A 20,958-nucleotide genomic window follows, 5' to 3' on the forward strand; every position below is an offset into this window, starting at 1 on the left:
AACCCCAAAAAGCAGGCAGGAGAGAGGAGCAGGGTGGATTTGAAGAAGTGTATTGATAAAACACAGAAAACTAAATCCAAAACAAAGTCATGAAAACAAAACGAATCCAAAGTAACAAACAAAAACCATGGCAGAAACTAAAAACTCTCAATAACAAAAACATGACCAAAACATGACTGAAACAAACATGACAGTAGCATACCAACAGCCACAAACAAACATGACAGTAGCAAAGAGCACCAATGACCCGACAATGAGTGCTCCGGCTGGGAGTCCTTTTAAAGCCACTAATTATCTAACGACCAACAGGTGTGCAGCTGCAGGGGAAAAGCCCGTGCCACCTGTTGGTCACAAACCGAAACATGACAGCAAAACAACTTTGAACTTGTGTATTATCCCATAAAGCCGTGATGACAATCCAAAACAATAATAGAACCTCAATAAAAATGAACTGAAATAATTCTTGCATTTAAAGTTGGTTTGCTGTTCAGCTGTGTTGAGCAGGCCAAGGCGCATGTGTCACATCTGAGTTTGCGCCAGAAGATTTTGATCTCGGCAGATTTTTCTTTTTTTAATGGAATTTAAAAACAAGGGCTGTCACAATAGGCCAGAATTACGTCAGCGGCCCCTTTCCACTTGTGTTAAACTTGAGAGTGTCACATAACCAGTGTTGCGAGAGCTTTGCATCACATCTCCACAGATATGGAGCTTTAGTCCAACAGGTCCTTCAGCTGTTGGTGGAAACACAAAACTGAAGTGCAGAGAGATGAGCCATTGTTGGTTATGGAATAACACTGCCCTCTACTGGATTTAAATCAAACTGCTGGATGGATTTAAAGGTACCGTAGTTCGAGACCACATTCACACAATACTATTGAATTATGCATGTTTTTGGAATGTAGGCGGAAACAAAAGTGCCTGGAGAAAACTTAAATAGGCGGGTGGAGTACACAAAAACAACGATTTGAAACCCATTTCATGATTGCGAGGCAAACGTACACACCACTCGTGCACTAAAACAGAATACATTGATATTACGCAATATATTATCTCATGTGTGGTGTTTAGATCAAAGGGAAAGGAAAGAACAGAAGAAGGTATTTACTAATTACGTTTCCTCTTAGTTCAAACACTACCATTCTTTCCCATTTTTTTCCTCAGGGGTCGGTAAGAGCCTGTAATTGGATAACTGGAAACGCCACACAGGAAGATTTGAGCTCAGGGACAACGGCAGAAAGACTATCCACTACCACTCTTTTTGTGAATGAAGTGCATCCTGGTCACAGAGTAATGCAGTGAGAGGATCATCATGACACACTCATATCTTCCTCCTGAATACTGGCCACCATGAAAGCTGCCACTGGGTTTTCTTGAATGCTCATCTTCGGCCCTCCCCGCCTGTCTTGTGTCTGAGCAAACAGAAAGGGTGCCAGATTGTCCCAGTGGTGGCCACAAAGGAAAACAGCTTGAAAGGTGTAAATTAAACATGGCTGCAGACGCATGCTAGTTGGCGCAAAAGAGGTCTGCAAGCCCCCACAGGCGGTGTGAATAATTAACAGAGCCAGTGAGCGAAGCCGGGTACCAGGCTGGGTGTTTTGTTACCCCAGCTTCACTCAGCATGGGTATTCAGCTTTAGATAACCCTATTTGTCCTCACGGCTTGTGTGGAGCTGACTACTTTAGATGATTGCACTGATGGCTGCAGAGGCCTCTTGCAGTGCGGTAACATTTCCAGGCAAAGTATGTACATCCCCCGTCAAACCCAGCCCACAAAACATCCTCAACTTGGATATTTTACTTCCATCTATCTTTTTATCTTTCTTGAAGCAAAATGATGAAAAAACATTGCCATGGTTCCTGCAAAGCATTTTATTCAACCTTAGTATTTTGTTTGCATTGCTGTATTTACAACACGTGATGGGAACATTTTAAAATCAAGGTAAAACAGTTTAAATCCAATATATGGGATGAAATGTTGCGAAGAGATACAAAAGGCTACAGAGAAAACACTGTGGACTTCACACGCTCATAAAAATGGAAAAAAAAACCCAACCAAACTAAAAACTATGTAACAAATTTGAGTCTATAAAGATGAGAATTAAAAGAGGTGCTAGGTAGTCTATTACTAGTTTAATACTGAAATAAGAAAAAAAACAACAACAATGCACCTTCATTAGGTTGCTTGTGTCCCTCCAGACCCCGTTCATAGCTTGTGAAACACCAGATGGACCACAAACCTGACAGCTGAATGTATAACTGATGTTGAAAATGATAATTCAAGTATGTTTTCAGCAGGCCTAGGTCGGTGTCATTGCAGCTCACAGGAGAAAGGATGACAAGAAAGCTTTCATCAACATACAATAGGTTGTTGAGCAGTGAAATAATTCATGGATGCATTGTAATGTAATGCAGGCTCTTCTCAAGCAAATTCTGTACAAAAAAAAATGCATAGAAATGGCATTGTGCAGTTACTTGGAAACCCATGTCATTTAAAAAATTATTAATATTGTGAAAGTTGGTCCTCCACTGAACCTGGGCATAGAACTCCCCCAAAAATGCAGTACAGCAGCTTGCACAGGTGTTGCTGGAAAATATACCGTATTCCTCTTTTGTACAATGTCTGAATATGCTCTTTGGATTTTGTGAACATGTGCTTTGTGCAACATATAGAATGATGACATTGGAAGGCACTGCAAAAACAATTCAACAAAATGGGGGGGCCCCTTGGCTAAGACCTACTTCGGGTGTACATATCAACAAACTACTGGTTGTGAACTGAGTCCCTGTGAAGATGCTTACGCCATGCTGCCTGTACATTGCTAAGGTGGATCATGTCATGCTGGCATTTACTGTCGTAGCTGAGGACAGATCAAGGAATGGGAATCGGGACTCATTTCCGGTGATCAATTCAATTTGATCTTTCTCGACATAATCTAACCTTGTGTGTAAAAGCCTTGGTCGCACGGAGCAAAAATAAAGATAATAATTAAAGTCTGTCTGAACACAGAAATCCGAATTTATTAATTCACTATAAAGATAATACTTACATTTTTGAGCATGGATACCCAAATATGGGAGCGCATAAAACATAAGTGTACTAAAGGTGATTTGAAGTATATTCGGGTGTGTTTTTCTTGAGAAATGATGGTAATTTATCCTTGGGTACCTTGAAATTCTATTATTATTATACATTACATTTGCTTACAAGAATACATTAAGACTGCATAGCTTGTACCGAAAAGTTGCTGAAATCAACCCTTTTCACTATGATGTTAGGTCACTTCTTTGTTACGTCTCGGGTGTACATTTACTTCAGCATTCACTGGCCAAATAAGACGAATAAGTAAACAATGAGCTTCCGGTAATGACATCTTACTTCTATCAATCTTTGTAATATGAAATCTGCATACTTGCAATCAGTCATATTACACCAAATTAGTTTGTCAGCTCCTGATGAAAGCCACACTCTCCTTCACAAAAGAGCAAGTGATTCAACCTGGTCTATTAGGACTACATTGACGGATGAAATTAGACAGGAGCAGGGAGCTAACCAGGCTAATAAACCATGATTTAGACTTTCAGTATTCATTCACCATCATTTTTTTATTCGTAAACATAGACCCTAAAACCTGTCTAGCAGAAATCAACTTCTTCTATCGAACCTGACAACTGGAGGAAAGACTTAATTTTGAGACAAGGCAAATTCAAAGGAAGGGACTAATTGAGAAAGCAACCATACACCGGTAAAGCTTGTCATAACAGTGTGGATATTGGAGCGACTGTATATCCATCATCAGGTTATCACACCATGAAATAAGTCCATGAAATAAATTAAAATAAGATAAAACATCCATCATTAAAACTTGTGTTGACAAAAATAAATAAATGTGCCCTCGAGGCTAACCCAGACACTTGGTGAGCTTTGCAGCGAACTATTAAATATTCCAAATAGTTTGAAAGTCCATGTGTGGTTAGTGATATCATTTCATCACGGTCGTTCCACTCTTAAAAGAGCAGAAGGACGTGCATCTTCAGTATTCCAATTTGACGATATGCCGCGGCAGAGGCTGTTATTCGACTTTAAACTCTCCTCATGCAGTGGTGACACACACACACACACACACACACACACACACACACACACACACACACACACACACACACACACACACACACACTTTGCATATCACACACATAGCCTCACTCCCAGTGGCATTTGCTTCTTGATGCAGACCTAACAAGGGTCTCTCCTCCAAAGCGTTGATAAAAATAAAAATAAAATAAAATAAAAAACCAAGGGCTGCGCCCTTGAGCAACCGCCTCCTCATCCCTCTTGGCCATTTGAGAACATTAGTTCACCTTCTTCTCATTCTTCAAGGAGCCATTGCCTTGGTGTTTACCGTTGGACAAGCAGTGGCAGTGTCCATTGACCATGTTTCCATCTTCCCTGGAAACGCTGCCGACTTGGCTCTTGTCACCACACTTTGCCCTCAGTAACCGTCCCAAATGTCGCAAGGCAATGCCCAGAATGACCAAGGCTGACCCTATAACGAAAATCACATCCAGCAAGAAGTACTGGTAGAGGGATATGTCGTATACAGCAGAGCGCAGGTGATCTGTCCCATTGTGACGGAGGGTGTAATTGATCCAGTAGACGGCTCTAGTCACTGGGTGGTCGGGTTGATCTTTGTGGATGGTGGAGAGAATGGCTGCCCGCTGTCGGTACCTGTTGAAAGTTCACCTTTTTTTAGCCAACGTAAATCTATGTGACCCCAAAGACATTCATTCACAAGATAGCCCTACTAAGCAATACAGTCAAGCCACATGCATTTCTCTCTCTCTTTCTCTCTCTCGCTCTCTTTCTAACGAAACAAATGCAGTCTAAGCATTCATGTAAACATATGCATTCTTGTAGGAATTGCATCTTTAATGGGCATATGTGACGATGACAAAGGATGCAATTCTCACAGAAGAATGCTCTGTCATCCATGGAGTATGCATAGAAAATATCCAAATTCTTGGGGTGGTAAATAGTGGGAGACGAACTGTTAGATCATTGTAACTGATTTAAAAATCAGGGCAAAGTGGCCTAAAATTCATAGTTAAACCTTTTGTAAAAAAATTGGACTTAAGTACAGGAGGGCGGGGAGCACTGACGGTGTTTGACTGAGCCAGCCAAAGTGTGATCATTTGGGTCTCGCGCATTGATGACGAAGGCAGTTCGGACTGCCAGAACTCATGTGAGTTGCACGACACATGACTGAGGCTGCAGCTACCTAATATTTTCCTCATCGGATAACCTAACTGAAAATTCTATTCAATATTCAAGTATTGGAATAAATTTAATAATAGTTCATTTTTTCTTCCTTGTTAAAGAACAATGATAAAGAATACAGATAAAGATACAGAAGACAACAAAAATTCAATTCATAATAAATGAACAACGTGCTTTCATATTTAGCCGACACTGCTCTGCGGCAACAAATAAAACGGAATGACAAATATTTGCTCTGTCAGCTTTTTGTACTGAAGACAGTGGTACCATTCATTTTGGCCCATATGTTCCAGTTTTTCCCGTTACACAACACGATGTGCTATTTTTTGGGGGAGGTGTTTTGCTCGGCTACGAGGCAGCGCACTGGCCCAGCCACACAACTTAAATGGAACACTGTGAATTACTAACTTCAAAGCTACAGTAGGTTCCAAGAACAATAAATTAATTGCCAAGGGATTCATTGAACATATTGTACCCATCAGACCACCAAGAGGAGATTTCACTTTGCTGCAAGGATAACGGGAGCATAAAGAGACAAACTATGAAGATATTTGCATTCTACACCCAAAACTGCCCAAGAAAATGTTGTTGGCTACTTTGTCCATTTTTTTTCATTTTTTTTTAAGGAGACCAGTGTCGGCAACGTTTTTTCCGAAAAATACAGCTTTAACATTTCTGGTGCGACAGTAGATGTGTCTAATATTTGCTGAAGTTACTGTGTTTTTTCGGTAATCTTTATAAAAACACAAAAGAGGGACAAAGGGTTTTTGGATAGTGAATGTAAAATTAAATAAAAAAGCTGGAGAGCACGAAAGACATCTCACCTTGCGTCATTGATGACGGTGGCCAGGGCATTATAAAGGTCGTCCTCACTCATGCTTTTCCAGTGCAGCATAATGCCCATACCTTTGGCGGTCACACGGGTCATTGTGTCGTAGTGGTCTCCAAACAGGGGCACACCCACCACTGGCACCCCGTGATACATGGCCTCAAAGATACTGTTCAGCCCACCGTGACTCAAGAAAGCCCTTATCTTGGGGTGGCCTGAACAGTAAAAGACATCATTGTCGTGGGGTTATTTTTCAATATGTGCAAATAATGCCGACCTTAAAGTGTGGGTTGGTTTGAGACAAGTGACTCAGTAGTGTGAATGCAAAGAGGCGAGGACGTCAGAATGCTGTACTATTGTGACAGCAGGAAACCAGTGGTAATGTGTGGTAGCCATTGACTAACACCAGAGGCATGTGCCTGAAAACCACAGAGTGCGGTTTTGTCATTTCATTGGTAAACATGTTTGCTTCTCTTTGCAAATAGTACGTGATTTTATTCGTCTTACGTACAATCTTTTACGGTTAAAACTAAACAGAACTACTACCCAAAGGTCAACAGAAAGTCATTGGATACCACACATTCCTCCTTTCTGAGACATTCACATCATAGGCATGGGAGGAAGGATTTGCAAAACAGGTGATACTCAGTGGCTACAATAACACACATATTAAAAGCAAGTAGAGCTGTCCAGGAGTGCTCATATGAACTCACCCAATAGGTCATTCTGAGGCATCCAATCAACGAGCTTGGTGTTGTTGCCAATGTTACTGGGTGGGGCACCAGAAAATCTGTCAAAGAAAGAAAAAAGAGACTGTAACCATTCGCAAAATAATAAAACAATGACCTTACAGCATGTTTGGGAATATATGGCCCCATGTAAAGCCCGGCTAGCTATACAGAATACAAAGAACATGGACGCCTAACACAGGAAGCGGGTCAAAATTTCTCAGTGCAAAAGAGGAATCAAACAAAGGTCTCAACTGGTCTTGCATGGCTTTAATTTTGCATTCTCACAAAAGCGGCAACCAATGCAGACAAATCCTTTCCTCAAAATCTTTTATCTCACTATCTGCAACAAAACACTAAGTCACTGTGTTGCCAATCAAGGCCTACATTCATGCAAGCTAATTATCAATGACATGATTCATTGGGCTTGATCCCACTTCATCTCTTCAGCCCCCCTGTTCTCTTCCAGTTTGGAATATCTAATCATATGGGATCACGGAGCATCATATCCTCAGAATTTCAGGGCAACAAATATACACAAAATCTTATACGAATGCTTGACTGCAGAAGGGTTTCGTTTCATTGTCACGTGTTACCTGCCTCACTTTCCGTTTTGCCATGTTTCAAAAATGCATTCAAATCCCGAATCCAAATTTTCATGGTATCATGTATGTGCCACAAAAAGAATGAAGTGCGTGACTCACTTGTTTGAATAACCACTAACTGAATCACGATGACAAGAACAACCAGACACAACAGAATAAGAACCAATATTACAGCAGTTAAGTGCATGTTGAGTCATTTGCCATTGGCGTTATAGTCTTGAGGTACTGTTTTTTTTCTGCATGGTGCTTGCAAAAAGACCACAATAGAAAGCCAAGTTGGGTCTCGACCACTTCGTCATATTGTGGCCGTATTCCTCTGATGAAACTCCATTGTCTTTTCCCCTACGAGCTGGAAACTGAAACTGTCACACAAATGTGGAGTGATTTGGCCATTGATTGGAAACAGAAGTGTAGTCTTGCACTTCTTTGCCACTGGATGTCCTCGATGCTATTTAAAATGCCTTTAAAAATATTCTTCATCCTGAAAAATATGTTTTCTCATGAAATCTGGTTTTAAAACAGTTTATTCCTGGTTGCAGTCTACAATACCAACATTATAACTAGTAAAAACAGTTTGTAGTTTTCCTACTCCGAGAAACAACAATGGGGATACTAAGAAAATGTAAACAACCTGGAAATCAAATAAATATACTTCTAAACACCTTTCTTTAAGATTGATTATGATCGATACACAGTACACTAGAATGCAACATAATCCATTTGTCAATCTCAAGGCCTGCGGGCCAAATGTGGTGCTCCTGATTATTTATTGTGGCTGTGACAGCTTTAAAAAGAACTACGTCTCAAGCATCCCTTGACCGCAACCTACTTTTCCCACAATGCATACCAATTCCATTAGATTGCAGCGTAGTCTCCATCTCGACATCAATGCCATTTTCCCAAGAATTGAAATTGAGAAAGCGAGCTTTATTGTTGCTGCACAAATCGCCTGAGTCTTAGTATTTTTTTTTCTTCAGAATTGGATCTAATATTTGTAAGTCTCTCATCAGTGTCATTGTCTAGTGGTCAGTGTGAAGGATGGGTAAATGATTACGTGCTATTGAATAACAGTTCCACCTTTCTCTGCTCACTGACCAAGCACAAACATTTACCCAAAGTTCATGTTGAACCCTTTGTTACTGATTCATTTGCAGAGCACACACCCATGCCTGACTTATCACATTCATTTTCTTGACTCATGGAGAAAGCAAAGAATCAAAATGTGACCGCTTCATTGACAAAAACACCAGCTATGCAATAAATAGTGTACATGTGAGAGTTTGCTTTAGACAATGATTAACCCAGTAACTCACTTTTTTTTCTGTCACTTTGTGTGATAAATTTGTTGATCACAATAATATATGTGCATCATGAGTAGCTAGTTTTAATTCATCCATTGTCGATGGCACCTGTCCTCACTGGGTTCGTGGGTGTGCCCAAGGTTTGACGTTAATCTTTTTAGAGTGGTGGCCCATTCGAGTCCCCCATATATTCGTGAGATGATATGATGAATTTCAATGATTATACACAAATACCCATAGATTAATTCATAGCTCTCTCATAAGAATCATCTTTTCAAAAACCCACTCCCCGAATGGTTTGAGAGAAAATATTGACAGCTTAATTTTTCATTTTTCAGTTTTATCCTAATTTATTCAATACGATGGCACTATTTTGCAGATTTCACATGTGGTGGGTCTGGTTCTTGGTTTTGCGCCAATTCAAAATTAGCATTCCCCATTGCATGATCTGGCAATGTCGCAAATTGCAGCCAATCAAATGCACAGACGCTTTCACACAGACAAAAATCTATTTTGGGGTCTAAACCAGCGAGAGACAGCCACCCACCGGCCACTACCAAGGCATAATAATGCAATAACATGTTTTCAACAATACTGAATCATTTTTACAATTTCATAAGTACCAAACGTTGGTTTGTATGGTCCTTTAACATGCTGAATTGACCTTTTAAAAATCATGTAATTCTCAAAAGTCACAATCAAAACTTAGCCTTCTAGTGTGTCGACAAACTAATAACACTGCTAGATTAGGGCTGGGCTATGTGACTGAAAAGTAGATGAATTATTTCATTTTGGTCGATAGGTATACAGCCTATTTTTTAGCCTTTTTTTCTGACTGGTCATTTTTCTGAATAAAATTTATGCCACGCTCTCAAGTATGCAGCACACACATGCGCACACTTCTTCGTTGGTTTAGCTTCTTCTTCTTCATTGGATTAGATGCTTCTTCTTCATTGGTATAGATGCTGCTTCTTCGTTGGTTTAACTCCTTCTTCATGTTTGGAGGTGGCTGCGCACTGCCTCCAACACGCACAATGCCGTGGTCGGGGTTTGCTTTCTGATTTATTTATTTTTTCTTTTGTCTATTGAACACTTTATCAATGGCGTCTATCACAATACATACTGACACTGAATTATCCCTCAGCCTTATGCTATAAAGTTTACGCAATTTGTTGGAATGTAGGGGAAAACTGGAGTACCCAGAGAAAACCCAAACATGCAAACATTCGTACACCACACAGGAAGGCTGAAGGCCCGACACGAACCCTCAACCTATGAACTTTGAGTTGGTGGTGCTCACCAGTTGGTCACCCTGCTGCACAGTTTTAAAACAAAGCAAGTAAAAAGAGGCACACACAAACAAGTCAACAGTTATTGATAGATTAGATGTTTAAAACTCAAGCGCCTTGCTAAATCCAGAAGTATTTGAGAACCAAGTTGGACAAATATCAGGACAGTAAAGTGCAAAATATTCACCTCTTTCACTGTGATAGCTGTGACAGGTGAGTAAGGACAAAGAGGTACTTTACCTCCAGATGACTCGCTGGGGTAGCCTGGCGAGGGCTCCTGCCAGTTTATGTGCAATGTCCTGGGAAAGGTACTTCACCCCAGCGCCAAAGGACACCACAACAAAGCCGGTCTCTGCTGTGTCATTAACCCATACTTCAAAGTCCTGTGGGAATATGTAAAAAGTTGGAAAGAATAACTACATTGTCCACAGTCAACATAGTAACACAACGTTATACTACTGTTACACACTGCATCACTTCATGTGGTGCAACCTTTTTTTTTTCTTTTTTTTTTTTAACTGCAACATTTTTGTGCAAGGTTTTTTTATTGCTTAACCGACACCTGTTGTAATGGTTTCCTGTGTAATTTCAATTAGGACAAAAACAATGAACTAAGCTAATTTTGGTCCTAATGGACAAGACCAACCATTCCCTCGAAACAAGTCTACAGTTGCCATTTATTGCTTTAGAGAGTGATTTTGTCAACACCAGTAAAGACTACAGTGTTGATTTATGATGAGGATTTATCTTGCATATATGATTTAATGAGGTCTGATGTCATTAAACGGATTCAAAATGTTGTCTTGCTGATATAGAGAGCAAATAAGTCATTAAAATAAATCCCTTGACGAGTGTTTTCCAGTTATAAACTGTTGTCAATGTAAGATGCTAGCCGCTGCTTTCCATGAAGAGACAATGCACTCATGTGTCACCTTTCGTAAACTCGCTTCCTGCCGCATTGCAATGTTTTCTGCAAAACTTGCAACAAGGGAAAATAAAATTACACGACGCTGGAACACTGAAAATGTCCCTGCAGGACTCCCTATGCAGCAAAACCTTCCACCGTTTGGGCGGAGATCAATTTTCAACTTCAAAACACTACCAGGGAAAACGGCAAAATACAACAACAGCAATACAAACAACAGCAATGCTGCTTCAGCAAAATTGAGACCGAGTACTGCAGCACAAAAAGGGAGCACACGGCAATTGGGTAAGATATTATTTGCAGATTACTTTTGTCATTTTAAGGAGAGTACGTTAACAGGATGGAGAGACACGGGTCACTGGTCAAGGAAGGATCAGAGTGGAGCCATGGTTGAGTGTTGTACATCCAACAGACGGAGGTAAATGGTCCAGCTGTGGCAGCTAAAGCCGGACCTGGCACGGAGCAACTGCAGTGGCACACTGTGCTCTGTGTCCCAGCAGTGCAGCCCGCCTGTCCCTACAAGGAAGCTACAGTGACCCCATAAAAAGTCTCAGTGTCCCTTGGCTTCTGCCAAGAACAATGGCCTCATTCTCCCTGCGCTTACATTCTAACTCCCTCACACATTAGGGCACAATGCTCCTTCTGGCCGAGAGAAGCATTCCAATACCTCCACGCTGAAGATACCAACAACCCACGCTGTCTTTGTCCAAACGATGGACTAACTCCCCCATGCCCCCATCACGCTCTCAGGGAAGTATCTCCTATGTCCAATCAAACCGACGCCATCCTCGCGTTACTTTGCGTACAAATTAGTGGAGGCATGCAAGTCGTGATAAAAGACACAAAGAAAAGAGACACATTATATTTAAAAGGAGACTTCAATTTTCTACAGACTGTTACAGCCAATTATGCTAGCATGTGTTTATTTTTTTGCCATTTCTGGCCAAGTATCCTCATACATCATATTGGCACAATGAAGACATACCAACACAATGGCAAGTGCTTTACGTCACTCATGTTGTGTTGGCTCGGCGCTTGGAAGCTCAGCTACCGGTATGGGGAAGCAAGTCGAGCTGTGTTAAGCCAAGTGGCTACTGTGTACTTAAAACAGCCAAAAGGCAAGACAGTTACTACAATTATTCCACGTATGTCCATGGTAAAACGTCAACGATAATATTAGCTCTTTCGATCGTTACAATGACAAATAAGGGGCTCAGCCTGTGTATAAAGCGCAAGCTAGGGTGAAGTGCTCATTGTAAAAGTCTACCTAATGAAGCACTTGTGATTTATTCTGTGCGCCCCTCGCAACTCTCACCTGTGGCAGTGGGTTTGCTGGCCTGGTGAGGATGCCTCCAATGTACACCACGTGTGGGAGGGTAGGCCTGGGGAACTCCAGCGCCAAGTCAGTGCACAGCATCCACATCTGGCTGCCTCGCACCAGGTCAGTCATAGCCACTCGCGGCTTGATTCCATGTTTCCTCATGATCCGATCGTACTTGGGGATCAAAATAAAATGGACTCCAAAGTTCTCTATGAGGTAGACAGCTGTGTTGGTGATCCTTTGGAACAGTGACATGCGGTCGGTCAGCAAAGAGTTGAACACGGGCACGTAGGAGAGCGGGGTCGGGGCTCCCACCTCCGTAGGGTACCACAAACCTGTGCTGACCACGGCATATTTCAAGCCGAGTATATGTGCAAGGACAAACCCGCACATTTCGTTGGGGTCCACCAGCAACAGGTCAAACTTGGCCTGCTTGAGGCGGGCCATGACCTCTGAATTGCCGACGATAGCATCACAATTCTGGCTGTAGTGTTCAAGAATGTCAAAAAGTTCCAGAAATGTAAGGCGGCCTGAAAAGATGTTGCCAACTTTAGACTGCAGGAAACCCTCAGCTGTGCTGCTGTTGAAAACGCCCGTGTAGCGCTGTAGTTTATAGTGAGGTGAAGGGAGTACCTCACGTCCCTCTGAGACTAGGAAATGGGTCTCATGGCCCTCCTGATGCAGAGAGGTGGCCAGCGTCTTGAAAATGTACATATGGGATTCAAACAGGGTTGGTGGGACCACAATGATTTTAGCAGCCCGCGATGCACTGGGATGCCACATGAGGAGGCCAACGAGGAAGAGTAGAATTGAGGGCAGGAGCATGGCTGAAATGAAAAAGATATTTAGATTAAAACACTGCTCATCAATCTTACACATTTAATAATGGACTGTATGCTTAGTGGAAATCACAGAAAAAGAATCAAACTTAGATTGACGTGTTTCCTGTATGAAATCTTTGGTGTGTACTTGGCAAGCTCACAAGACTACATGTTGCCCTCTTTATCCACTGCATTTCACCGATTTCACTCATTCGACTGTTCAACCTCTAAACAGCAATCACCGACACGTCGTGGGCAGCGCCATCGTCATACTCAAAAAACAACAACAAAAAGACAGACAAAAGAGAAACAGCTTTTGTGTTCATAAAAACAAAGAACCATTCGCAAGGATTATCACCTCCGTGCCCTATGACAACATGCATACATTATTTCTCCTTGAAAATAAGTTTCAACACAGAGGAAATTTTCATCATACAGAACTATGCAATGTCACAGATGTTTCTTGAATATAAAAATGGCATATGGACTCACTGTTCTGGGTACCTTTGCGGCTAGATAAAGGAGTCTCACTCTGTAAGAGAGTAACTTGAATGCAATGCCTGACTGAGGCCGTGTTGCTCAATTTGTTGTAGCAGCCAAGCATCAAAGTGTGAAACAAAAGGTTGTATTTTGGTGTCTGTTTGTTGGAAGGTTTGGGAGTTGGTAGAGGTACACAACAATTACACAGTAACTATTTCCATGATACTTTGTAAAGTGGCAGCACATCGGCCACAGGAGCACTCATAACATTGATGAACTGGCAGTTAGTTTTCAAATTTAGCAGAAGAGTGCTGCAGTAAAAGAAGCTTGTTGCTTTTTACAGCTTGCACTGTCCATCCATCCATCCATCCTCTATCCTCTATAGCATTTATTCTCACTAGAGTCGCGTGTATCCCGTAGCCTATCCCAGTTAATGTCAACAAGTCAAGAGTTCGGCTATTTCGAATTTGTCTTTTACAATAACATACTTTTGAAAAGAACAAATTAAAATGCATATTTTAGCATTAGACAGGGCCCATGTTGGCCTCCAAACTTGATGTGTTTTAGTATAAAAAACAGGCTACCTAGGATTTTTCCCAGCCTTTTGTGTCAGAAAAAAAAAAGCTATAGATTTTGGTGTTGAGCCCGTTTGTCAAACTCTGACTTGTTTGCATCGTTTCCTGACTTTAATGTTTAAGATCATCAAACACATTTTAATATCAGATAACACAATTAATAAAATGCCGTTCATAATAGGGATCGTATGTACTGTATTTAGGGAAAAATATATAGATTCAAGCTACATGGACCTATGTGGAAAAAGTACTTGCCCCCTGGATGGGGCACTCTCAACATTTGAAAGGCTTTCTATAACTGGCAATGAGTCTTTCACATTTCTGTATTGTTTGTTTGTGCAGGGCTAATCGGGCTTGGCTGTGGTCAGTGAAAATGAATTGAAAATATGATTAGCCACAGTAAATTCATGCTTTAAAAACGGAGGCAACTGGCAAATACTTTTTCAAACAAGTAACTGAATTTTTTTTCCCCCTCTTAGCAAATTAAATCATGTAACATTTTTCATTTTAATTTTATGTGTCTGATGTGTCTGATTTATTTGATGATCTTGGACATTAAAAGATGTATAAAATTATACTATGAAAAAAAAAGATTTTTATTTATATTGTATAGACATTGTGCTTTGAGGGATTAAAGTAGTCTTTAAACATCGAATGTGTTTTTCGGGCAAGAGACATTTTCAACCAAGTTTCAAGTTTTGAGAAAGATTTTGTTATTTTCAGGGCAATATTGATTTTGAATGGTATTCAACAAACGATAGCTGAGGTAGCAGACATACGACAGAGCTTTCAAGAATGATTCTCCTCTGTGCTGGGTGTTGCTTTTAACATTAGTGAGAAAAAAAAAGAGAAGAGCGGGTGGCCACACAAGACTGTTGTTCAAGTTCAACCAGTTTTCATCCTCGAAAGTGGATGCATGTAATGACAAAAATACAACATTGCAGTTGTTGTCATTATGCTATCAACATGGCATAATCGCGCTCTAATACCTGTCAACTAATGTATCCTTGGAAACGACAGCATCTGCAGCCTTGATGATGTATTGCTTATGCCGATTTGCTCAGTGAGCTCCGTTGAGAGGCCTGAACTTTCAAGAACAAGAGGACAAGTCATTCCAAAGGCTATCATATTTGATAACATGGAACAAGCATATCATAAGTGACACTGATATGCAATACCAATGTTTGCTGTTGCATTAAAATATTTGGGTGATTTGGAGAAACTCAAATTCCAAGGCTAAAGTAGTAAAAAAAAAAAAATTGAAGGCGGAGTTTGGAAGAGGAAACAGCACTTGCCGTTCTTTTACTGAGTCACATGCAAACCTGTTTATGGCAGAAACTTCCACACCATTACAAGGATTCGTCATAAACATTGCCACATCCTAACCCAATGACCAGTATTTAAAAATATTGTACAAATTTAAAAATAACTTCAGCCATAAGTGTATCAGATTAATGTTGTTTCCCTTTACACATTCATTCAGATAGTTTACTATCTCTCTAAGCATCAACACACACGTAAACTGGTCCGACAAGCTCTCTCACTCATTACTAAATGCCAACAACGCCAACAAAACAGAAGTCAGCTGACAAAAATGATACACCTGCACCTGTGGCGACCAGGCAAGAACAAATTTCCAAAAAAATCTCTGAGAGAATGCTTCAGTGTTTGCAGAATGGGAGAGACATTTTTAATCCATACGCATTAATAAGCATGACTGTTCCATGGTAGATGGCTACAATTTATGTAATCTAAAACATGGTGAAGAGTCATTATAGGCAGTTAAGTAACAATTCAAACCTATAATAATGTAAAAAGTAAATTATACGCTTTGTAAAATATTAGTGACTATTTTAATTGCTGACCCTGCAACCCTGGTTTTACGTCGGCCTAAACTCATAAGATCCTGGATCTTTTTGCAGGGACAAAGTGGGATCGTTTGCCTTGGAATACAGTAATAGTCGAATGAAAAGTGTCATGTAACCATTTGAACAGTTAAATTCATGATCAAAATTCATTTAAAATAACAAGAAGATAACTGGGAAAACCCGACTGTAATTTAACATGCAACCCCAAATGCGACTTCCTGGATCATTTAAAACTACCGAACGACGAATATACACCAAGAGTTTAATAAACACACAAAATAACACCGCATAAGGAGGTGGGGTAATGGGAAAAGCGCAACTACTCTGCTGGGACTTCACGCATCATTTGTACCCTTGGACAGGAAAGGCGGTGAACGCAACACGGTCACTTGGTTACACCTGTGCCTCAAGACTGACGTGTTGTCCTAAATAAACGACTCGGGACAATATACTGTATATAACGTTTGATTTGTAAACATCACCATATCATTTTACTGATGGCGGCTGTAGGTTCGACCGGAGGGAGAAAGAGTCGATCTGATAGTGCGGGACACCTGTCGGCAATTCGCAACGCTCTTTCGGGCCCACCTTGTGACTTGAATGTTGTTCCGGAGTAGAGGAAGACGTCTCTTCTGTTTCTATTCCCCCGTGGAGAAGTTCAACTTGGGAGCCCAAAAGTGGTAGAAAAGTGTTATCAGCAGTGCAGCGCATGTATGTTAACAAATGGTGGCCCGGGTTTTTGGAGGACGACGACCGGAGGGCGTACGCAAGCAACTGCCACTCGGTCCGATGGCGGAGGAAGGAAGGCGGGACTAGCAGCGACCCCGGGGAGGGATGGAAAGATGGGGAGTGGCTGAACATAGCCCGCGGTGCTTGGTTTGAGAAAGAACGAGATGCGTGAGCCGCTTAGTTTGTGTTACAGGTGAGGTGACTCTGTTGATGTTGTCAGCATTTGGGATGAGCGCTATAGGGGACGGGACGACTGTACACTTGTCATGTGCGTGACAGTCCGTAAAAACAGTTTTTTTTTTTACTTGCACTTTCACTGCCGACAAAAGTAGGTACCGGTACTTTAGCAAGGACGAGTGTGCTGGTATTTAACCCATTTAATCCCCATTTTTTCACAGACGTTTAAAAGTCAAAATCAGGTGTCATTGGTAGCCCTTTTAAGTAATCAGTAATAAAAATTTAAAAAAGTAGAGCCCTGTAAATTAAATCATTGTTGTCCTTCACAAATGTGACCGGTGGGATTAAATGGGTTAAGGCCTGGTACACACATAAGAATTTTTGAGATCTTAAAATAATTTTGGTATTCGTTACAGATCTCACGCATAGCGATTAAAATACAGTGATTGTTTGTGGCGCGCTACGATTATATCAAGACCAAGCACCATATATACATAAAAATTCTGCTCCATCACCGGTATACAATGTTTACAGTTTACATGCAGAGAGATCGGGGGTTCAACACCTCCACCACAGTAAACAGATTCTTATCAGGCAGGAAAGAGTGGAGAGTCACAACACGCATGCATAGAAGCATGTCTGTTTACATAGTAAACACACACACACACATTCAGACCAAGGAGATTTTGAATGCCTTGTAATTTGGGTGATGGGGCCCCTATTGTGTGTGTACTTAAACACAATTGAATGTTTCTTTGATAACAGTCATCCGTTTGTTTGTGCACCCCACCCCGACAACAGCTTCCTAACTTCTTTCTTACGTCCACAACCCTTGGTGTCGTGTCCCGACAGATTTATTTAGGTACACCTTAATCACAAAAGAGGTCGGCTTTCACGTTTGAGCCCATCAATCCAGAAAGTCTTGAATGGAGTGTCATGTAGTGGCAGCCACACTTATCTGTTCCTTGAACAGGATTTTGGCCAAAATGATAATCAGTTAACAATTAAAAGTTGATCAATTAACGTAAATCAACTAATGCCCTCATCATTATCTGAGGGAAAACATCTGTATTTTATTGCATCACTTTTCAACCATTAATGCATATAATAATATTTTTCAGTGCAAAGTTACTTTAAATCAAAGTGACTACTGCAAAGTAAGAAAGATTTGGAGACCAGAGTTATCTGTATGCACGAAGCATCCAAGACACCTACATTTTTGGAAGTCTGTCTGAAAAGTATGCGTGACAAAATACCAAATTATCCATTACTCCTATGAATCACCAATTTGCCAAGAGGGCAATGGAAAAGTGGCTTTCCATCCACTCTCACCCATGATTCCTCCTTTTACATTCTTTATTTCCACTTCACTCTCTCTTTACAGCTCCTCCTTATTGCTGTTCTCTTTCACCGCCTTCCCTCCCATCTCCTGTCCCCTCACATATCAGGTGGGTTATATGAGCTCCACATGAATTCTTCATCACCCTGAGACACCCAATCTACGCAACAACCAGGACAGATCTCTCACGAAGGCCCTTTTTTCGTTCCCAGCGTTAGTTTGGCACTTTGTACAGGTAGAATTGGGCGTAACGGGCCTTTGCGTGCTTGTGGGATGGAACGCAGCTATTTCCTGGCCAATCGTAGTGGCATCCCTTATTTGCATTAAAATCAGGGTAGGCGGAGCACAGTAAGCTGTACTTGGCATTGCAGAAATAGAAATAGACTTGTTGGGGTCCTTCCATGACATGGGAAGGTAAACTGCAAGATCTCCCCTTGTGGATCATGTAGTTGGTCATGCATGTGACGTGGGCAATTGGAAACTGGCTTAATGGCGCCCACGTCCATGCATCTGAGTCTTTTTTTAAACAAATACCAGTACTTGGAAATTATGGTATCAGGTCAATTCACAATACCGTACTGGTGCTTGGTACAACACTCATTTCATCCAACTTCTCAGTCAATGTAAATCAACTTGAGTCATTAGTAATGAAAAACCAGCTGTAACTGATTAACCAATCATTTAATTTTTTTCAATCTTGATGTACTGTATTGTAGCTTATAGAAGAAGAAAAACACAATTGAAATTTTGAGTTGTTTTATACACCATTTTTGTGACAAATGTAAGAAAGTGTAACAAAGGTTAAAAATGTAAAAGTTACAGTGTAAAAAAAAGTGTAAAAATGTAAGAAAAATGTAACAACGACAGGCTTATTACTTATTTTGCTTATTTAATTTGCTTTGCATTCAAAGGGACTTGTGTAAATGATCTTCCATTTTACACCGGAGCTCTTTTAAGATGTCTGCTTATCTTCAATGAATGACCAAAGTGGTCATTCTTCCAGATAAGAGCCTCTGTGTGTACTTATCTTATCTTGGCCATAATTTACAGGGAAGCAGTATGGTGTCTACTTAATTTAGTGCCACTGACAGCTCGTACCTCATCTAATCCCACGAGGGTTCAGCAAACACTACATGTGAAGGCTTCTTGACTTTCAATTTTTAGAACTCCGTGCTCATAAAGTTGACTATCACTGCTGCGCAGTGGTTTCACAGACTTCACAACCACATCATTACGCATCTGATTGATGCGTGATTGACTACGCACTGATCATTTAAATAATAGTGAAGTCTGTGGATTATTATCTATTCATAGCTCTTGTATTGATTCTGATTCGCTGTACAGTATGTGGACCTCTCCTACTGAATACAGTCAATGTAAGTGATACTTTTCTTTTTCAGAAACACGATAGAGAGGCTAACTCGGCCCTAAATGTTTCTTTCAATTTGAAGAGATAATTGTACCATAAAATATGGTGGAATTCCGCATACATATTTTGTGAATTCATGAATGAATGGATCAGCAGCTGTCATCTAAAAGATGAATTCAACACCGAAGCGAAAGATGCATCCAGTTACAACTATCAATCAAAAAAATGCTCATCTGCAATTATGCTTTCACTGACGTCCTGTAAACAAAATACAGCGGCATTGGATCAAAATTCTTTGGGGTAGAAAGTACAATCAACAAGTGTAATGAATAGTTATGGCCAGCAGGGGGCAAGCAAACACCATGACATAAAGCTCAGCAGCAGTTCTTGTAATGAAATTCTCGACGGCACCACAGTAACATGGTTTATATCCCCTGTCAAATAATTCCGGTTTGGTTCCCATGCTTGACTGGGACAATGGAAACAATACTCTGAGTGCGCATTAGTGTTCATACAATAACTTGTGACTCCTGACAAAAAGTAACATAGAAACACAGCTGGTTGCCACTCACTGCACCTGACATCCATCTACAGTAAGTTCAATGGGATTCATTTCTTAGGAAATAGTATGCCTTTGTGGCATCGTAATAAAGATAAGTGACAGATGCACCATTTAGTGCATTTTGGAGCATTGAAACGACATTTGGGAAGTCCTTATTGCAATGAGAATGGAGGTCAAAACATTCAGCCATCAATTCCCTAGATCACTTCCCACTCTCTCCCTCTACAGCTGTCTCTTTGGCTTCTTTTCCTTACCCAAGAGCTCACTCACTGGCTATGTAATCAGTCGTCTCAGCACTGGCCCTTTTCTTTCTGCCTGGCCTGCCTTATCGCTTCTCTGCAGTTTCCTTCTATGTCATTACTCTGCTATTAGTGTTGCATCCTGGGGCTGAAACACTGACCTTATAGCCACAGCTATGCTCAAAACATCTGCATGTGCAAGATAACACAGTCACCTTGCTACCTCTCGCTGTATAAAACAATGTCCAAGAACAACTACACCTATAGATTTGTTTTTCCTATAAAGAAGTGAATTTCCGTACAGAAAAAAACAGAAATATATGAAATGCAATTTAAATGTAGAATGGAGTTGACTTTTTATGACCTCCCTTGATAAGGATGTCGGCCGACATGATGAAAACAGTTAAAAAACGCAATACAAACTACTTGAATCATAAAATATTAAATTTAATAAAATAATCAATGATAAAATTGTCAAATGGATTCTCACGCAGTTAACGTAGTATTGCACCACATTATGTGCATGT

General features: G+C 40.7%; 1 protein-coding gene across 1 annotated transcript; it reads right to left on the reverse strand.

Annotated features, from left to right (window-relative positions):
- Positions 1-1,853: 1,853 nt before the first annotated feature.
- On the reverse strand, positions 1,854-16,799 carry ugt8 (UDP glycosyltransferase 8). Its single transcript, XM_086120583.1, has 6 exons — positions 16,605-16,799; positions 12,267-13,099; positions 10,267-10,409; positions 6,817-6,893; positions 6,099-6,318; positions 1,854-4,725 (listed from the first exon to the last, which is right to left on the reverse strand). Exons 2-6 carry the CDS (start codon positions 13,095-13,097, stop codon positions 4,350-4,352), a joined length of 1,647 nt encoding a protein of 548 aa, XP_085976709.1. The 5' UTR covers positions 13,098-13,099; positions 16,605-16,799; the 3' UTR covers positions 1,854-4,349.
- Positions 16,800-20,958: the final 4,159 nt, after the last annotated feature.

The sequence above is a fragment of the Hippocampus guttulatus genome, chromosome 9 (assembly GCF_054856545.1).
Source record: "Hippocampus guttulatus isolate MCC_2025c chromosome 9, RoL_Hgut_1.0, whole genome shotgun sequence".
In the NCBI taxonomy this organism is placed as follows: domain Eukaryota; kingdom Metazoa; phylum Chordata; class Actinopteri; order Syngnathiformes; family Syngnathidae; genus Hippocampus; species Hippocampus guttulatus.